This window comes from Bidens hawaiensis, unplaced genomic scaffold (assembly GCF_021521415.1).
Source record: "Bidens hawaiensis isolate Kalapana, Puna unplaced genomic scaffold, B.hawaiensis_p1.1 tig00007737_1, whole genome shotgun sequence".
In the NCBI taxonomy this organism is placed as follows: domain Eukaryota; kingdom Viridiplantae; phylum Streptophyta; class Magnoliopsida; order Asterales; family Asteraceae; genus Bidens; species Bidens hawaiensis.
In genome coordinates this window covers 814,272-820,271 of record NW_027491536.1, presented here as the reverse complement: position 1 = coordinate 820,271, position 6,000 = coordinate 814,272, and the positions used below count along the sequence as shown (strand labels likewise).

The 6,000-nt window shown below is 35.3% G+C and overlaps 1 protein-coding gene across 1 annotated transcript; it reads right to left on the bottom strand.

The window, feature by feature from the left end:
- Window positions 1-363: 363 nt before the first annotated feature.
- LOC143635833 (vascular-related unknown protein 4-like) lies at window positions 364-1,472 on the bottom strand. The gene is made up of 3 exons (XM_077103569.1): window positions 1,039-1,472; window positions 759-815; window positions 364-647 (listed from the first exon to the last, which is right to left on the bottom strand). The coding sequence occupies exons 1-3, from the start codon at window positions 1,327-1,329 to the stop codon at window positions 531-533; spliced, it is 465 nt and encodes a 154-aa protein (XP_076959684.1). The 5' UTR covers window positions 1,330-1,472; the 3' UTR covers window positions 364-530.
- Between the last annotated feature and the right edge of the window lie 4,528 nt (window positions 1,473-6,000).

Sequence of the window (6,000 nt, the reverse complement as noted above, 5' to 3'; positions counted from 1 at the left end):
AATCGGTAAAAAAACTGACGTTACAAAAGTTGTGATCAAACGTTTCTCCCAGATATTTAACTTAATATATAATTTTCAACATATGTATAAGATGAGATTTAGGGTTTAAAAGAATCATATAAATGCATTTTACATGTCTTTTGGTTTTTGATTCTAGCATAAACTTAGGATGCAATTGGTTTAGCATGCATCCCTTAAGACGATTAAACACTCGAATCCTAAAATTATGTAAATTTGCGCATGTAAGCTAGAAAGAACTCAACTAAGTAGATTTGCAAGTTACAACTAGTTACTTTTTTCATCAATAGTTTAAAATGAAATATACAGCCACATTACGTGGCACTAAAAGCTAATTAACCCTTGTTATGGCATATGCCAACCCGGACATAATTAATCATCAGACATATCAATTAACAGATATAATAGTTTCAACTTAGACGTAGTGCGCTTTTTGGACCTTTTCACAAAAACTGATCCATCGTAGTTTGTTTTCAAATGGTTTTGCATCAAAGAACTCGTCGTGTGATCATTCAAGAGAGATAATTAGCTAATGACGACAATGGTGCTAAACAAAGCCCTCTCTTCTTCAACTCCATATTCGAACCAACGCTTCTCTTATTATGTTCTTCACACATGCCAACTTTTTCCTGCAAAATCCAAATTTAGAAACAAATGATAAATTGATCTTATATTTGAATTATTATACCTTTTCTTTTCGTTTTCTTAATACTAACTGTAAGAAAATTGTTTAAACTAACCTCTGAGATGTGTAGGGTTTTCGTGTTCTTGATTTTCACTTGATCAAAATAAGTAACCTGCTTAAAACAAGATAAAGAGAGAATTAATGAACATTTGTTGCTAATTACATCATACATATAAGTTCAATGGTAACAACAACTAGAAACTTATGTACCAATGTAATTAACATGCTAGAATAACAGTTAACATCTAAATATAGAAAATTCAAGTGGCTAAAGCTAAAGCAGCTACTTTCGAAGTAACAAAAAGAAAAGCAACGACAAGAATGGAAGAATATACATTTGGACCACTTGAAGGCGAACTAGCGGTGTCTTCTAAAGAATCATCAATGATTACTTTGTTTTTTCTTTTCTTCGACTTCGGTTTCTTCGTCTGATCGTCACGAAAGCAAGCTGCTTTCCTGACGATAGAAGAAGAATTCGCATCTGATACAAACGAATTTAGGGTTTCATTACAACTCATGATCACTTTTTGATCATTTTGCCATAAAAACTCTTCAAAGTAAAAGGTCCAACTGCTTTCTTCAGGCTCTTCATCTTTGATCATAGGCATTTCTTGAAAACTCTTCATGTTTACAAGAATATGAAGTAGTGTTTAATTTGTTAGCATGTTTGCAAAGTCCTACAAGGGTTGTGTATATATAGCTAAGATTCTATGGATATAAAAACAAAAGTAAACTCAAGATCACCTGTCAGGGAATCTTGTTTGTGGGCCACATACATAGAGTTGGGTTGATCATGGTGAGGGAAACTTTTGACCTTTGTTGTTTGTGGTTCTTAGAGGTGGTCAAAAAAACCGATCCTCGAACCGGTTTGCCGGTTTAAACCGGAAACCGGTTATTTAAAAAACCGGTTTTTTTAAAACCGGTTTGACCGGTTTGTATATCGGTTATACTTTTTAGAGCCCAAACCGGTTTTCAAACCGGTTATAAAAAAAACCGGTTTTTTTAATTAACCGGTTACTAAAAAACCGGTTAACCGGTTTTTTTTAAAACCGGTTTATGACCGTTTTAGAAAAACCGGTTAACCGGTTTTTTAGTAACCGGTTAACCGGTTAAAAACCGGTTTATTGCCGTTGTGAAACGGCTATATAGCCGTTTTTTTCAATTTTGACCGTTTTTTTTTTATTTACCATTCTACCCCCACAAACATCTATATATAGTTTAGGTTGGGTATTGGTTAGAACACACTCGATTATACAACTCCAAACGCTCCAAACGCTCTAAACGTTTATTTCATACGCGATTATTTTGTTATCTCACGCTCTATTATACCACATTACCACTCCATACGCTCTTATTTCGTAGTCGATTATCATGGCCTCCCAAAGTGCTGCTTCATCCGTCAACATGGGTGCCTCGAACACGGGAGAAACGGTCGTTCGGGTCATCCCCACGAAACGAAACCAAGATGTTTGGCAACATTTCGACCTATGCGAAATGTCTAACGGTAGCCAAAAAGCTCGATGCAAACATTGTTTGAAGTTTTATGGCAAAGATGCAAACTCCACTTTAAAAGCGCATGTACAAAGGCCCTTTTGCAAGGCCTTGAAGGACGAATCGAGAAGTAGTTCGCAGCCGGAGATGACGAATCAAGGAACGGTGTTTACGTACGACCTTGAAGCGGTACGTCAACAGTTTTCAAACTTTGTGATTCAAAATACACTTCCTTTCAACCACTTCGACAACCCTCAATTCACGGAGATGATGCAAAAGTATGTTCAACCACGCTACCAACACGTAAGTCGTTCGACCCTTAGAAGAGATTGTCTTAAAGCTTGGAAAAACGCTAAATCCGAACTAATTTCATACTTTTCAAACTTACAAACTGGTGTAAACTTAACAACGGATGTGTGGTCGGTACCTAATGGTTCGCCCGACTCATACATTTGTGTGACGGCTCATTGGGTTGACCCCGAGTCGTGGCAAATGATGAAACGAACCGTTGCGTTTCAATTGTTTGATTACCCGCACACGGGTAGAAATATTTTTAAACTCTTGGATAAAGTCATTCGGCAATACAAGATTGAACATAAAATCTTTTCAATTTCGTTTGATAACGCGTCCAATAATACGGCCGCGGTTAGCCATTTAAAATTAAAGTATAAACCTATTTGTGATGGAGCGTTTTTTCATAGCCGATGCATTGCACATATTATCAACTTGGCCGTGCAAGATGGGTTAAACGTGATCGAAACGCAAAGAAACAATTTTAAAAGAATGTTACGAGATGTTTTTAGCAACAATAAAACATTTTCAATATACAAAAAATTTTGTGTAGAAGCTAATTGTCAATGGTTGGGGCCAAATTGGAATTGTCCAACAAGATGGAACTCGACTTGTGATATGTTTGAGAAAGCCATCCAACAAAAAGAATCACTAGTTGCGTTTCATCAAATTTTGTCAAGTAGGGGTAAATGTGCACCGTACGATCCTAGAAACTGGTTATAGATTGAGATCGTTACGGAGGTCCTTCAAATTTTTAAATCTTGCACAACTAGTTTATCCGGGGTTTACTATCCAACAAGCCCCATTGCTTTACCAAAAATTGCTGTCATGTGCACAAAGTTGAGTGAACTTCATTGTATGGGTGCACCTTATTTTGATATGGGTGTAAAAATGAAAGAAAAATTTAGAAAATATTTTCAACAACTACCCGCTGTTTTGACATGTGCTGCTGCGTTAAACCCTTGCATCAATGTTGGTGGTGTTGAAGCTTTAATAGAAAAAATTTGTGATGAGCTAGAGTTAAACGACGATCAAAACCCCTATTATAACCAAACTTTAAAGAATGCTTTCAACACCACCTTGTCTAACATGTATGATGTTTACCTTACAAAATACGGGTCGTCTTCCCAAATTCATGACTCGTTAAGAGCTGTTGCCCAATCCCAATCCCAAACCGACCTTGAAATGGGGATGTACTACATGATTTGGGAAGACGCCGGTAAACGTCAAAAGGTAAACACCCCAAGCAGTGAACTTGGAAGGTATGGTGGTACCAACTTTGTGAAACACATGACTCCGGATGAATTTAGAAGTCTTGATTTGCTGGCTTGGTGGAGAGGTAAGGAGGATGAGTTTCCGATCCTCGCCGCCATGGCCAAAGATTTACTAACGGTCCAAGCTTCCACGGTAGCTTCGGAGTCTGCTTTTTCTGTTTCTGGCAGGGTTATATCGATTAGGAGGACTCGACTCACTCCACCAGCTGTAGAGATGTCGATTTGCTACAAGGATTACTTTGACTCTTTAGATAGGGCACAATATCAACGCTCACTCGAGGGGGAAATGGACTATGAGGCGGGCTTGTATGAAGACGAGGTCAATCAAGGACACACTCAACCAATGACCGATGAAGAAGCCGCGTACGACGATTACCTAAGGAATAGCTCGGGATCGGGTAGCGAAGAAAATAATGAGTAAGAAACAGCAAGTTGTTAATGTAATCGTGTCTAAGCATTCTTTAATGTTTGTATTTTTGAGTTACGAATATGCGATAACGATTTAATGTTTGTATTTTTAATGTAAAAGCTATAAATGAAAGTTATGTGTTTTTAATCTTCCAAGCAAAGAACCCTAACAACGAAAGCAATGAATGGAGTCAGTCCGTTTTGCCTTGTAGTTACCGGTTTGCCTTGTAGTTACCGGTTTGCCTTGTAGTTACCGGTTTGTTTATACTGTGAAAAAATAATGGTTATTTAAAAAAAAAAAAAAAAAAAACCGGTTAACCGGTTAGACCGGTTATTAAAAAACCGGTTAATAAAAAAACCGGTTTATTAACCGGTTCTAACCGGTTCCTAAACCGGTCCTAACCAGTTAGACCGAGTAGGGTTTTCAGATACAAAAACCGGTTATTAACCGGTCCGGTTATTAACCGAACCGGTTTTTTTCCGGGCCAAAAAAAACCGGTTCGTTTAAAAAAACCGATTTGTGCACCTCTAGTGGTTCTTCAATTTGATTATTAATATTTCAAACACAATTTGTACCATTAATTAATTATTTGAATTTAAGCCACTTTAAATATAATGAAAACCAATGTATTGATTACAGGTAGAAATGAGTTGACCAGATGTTTGAATTATTATTAATATTTAAAATGGAGGATTTTTTTTATTTTTTTATATGTGGATTAAGCAAATGAATTGCTTGGATTCTATCATTCTAATATACATATAAGAATTAAATATGAGTATACTTTGGATGGCTTCACATACCTATATATTTTTTAATCCTTATCTATATAAGACTTAAATAAATGGATGAAAATGATCACCTCTAGAATAAACGAATTGTTTTATGTATTAAGTTTATTTGGTATAACTATTTTCTTGGTGTGGATTTGACATCAAATTGTTTGTTGTTTACAACTTCTTTAGGTTTTAGTTGTGTCATTATCTTATGTGTAAAGCTTTGTTGTTTTGTTTATTTTCTCACCGCGATACAACAGAAACTTGTATGTGTATTAGAAAATTTAAAAAAAAGTGTTTACAATAGTCTAATTACACAAACGTCTCGTGTAGCTAAAAACATTAAGTCATGATATCCCAAAAGGATATCTATACGTACTTTACGTTGGTTGAAAAGCATAAAAATAAATACTGATGTTGTTTGCTTAGTATCGATTATTTACAATACCGGTACGTGTTAGGGAAACTAAAATGGGAAAAAAAGGAACAAAAGTGAGGAGTAATGATAATAATTAAATCAAAAAGTAACAATACAACTAAAATAATGAGATATTAATATACAGTAATAAATAATTATTAAGCTAAAACAAATCAAGTTAATTTATGGATAAAACAAGTATTTTTACCCACCCATTGCCAAGAGGACGCTATGATACTCGACCGGTATCGGTTTAATTCTTTATGATGAAAGTTTTGTGACCAAAGTTATAAGTCTAGAAGTTTCTTACCAAAGTTGAAGGGCCAAAAGATAGAAGTGTGAAACTTAGGTCGTAAAACTCTAAAGAACCAAACTTTGATGAACCAAAAGGTAAATAAGTGAAACTTTGGTGGCAAAACAAAGAACCAAACTATAAGTTATAGAATGTAAAGAAATAAAACTAAGGTGACAAACTTTTAAAGAATCAAACTTTGGAAATTGCCACTTAATATATATTAATCTCACAACCTTTGTGTAACAGTGTAACGGGTGTGAGATTTCCTAGCTAAGCTACTTTTCTTTTCTTTTTTTATATCTATTTCAAAAATTCATGTGTATATAACTTGTAAACCAAGTAA

Coding starts and splice junctions, on each gene's coding strand:
- LOC143635833 (XM_077103569.1), bottom strand. CDS start 1,329: ATGAAGAGTTTTCAAGAAATGCCTATGATCAAAGATGAAGAGCCTGAA. Junction 816..1,038: donor CGCCTTCAAGTGGTCCAAAT/GTATATTCTTCC, acceptor TGTTTTAAGCAG/GTTACTTATTTTGATCAAGT. Junction 648..758: donor AAACCCTACACATCTCAGAG/GTTAGTTTAAAC, acceptor TGGATTTTGCAG/GAAAAAGTTGGCATGTGTGA.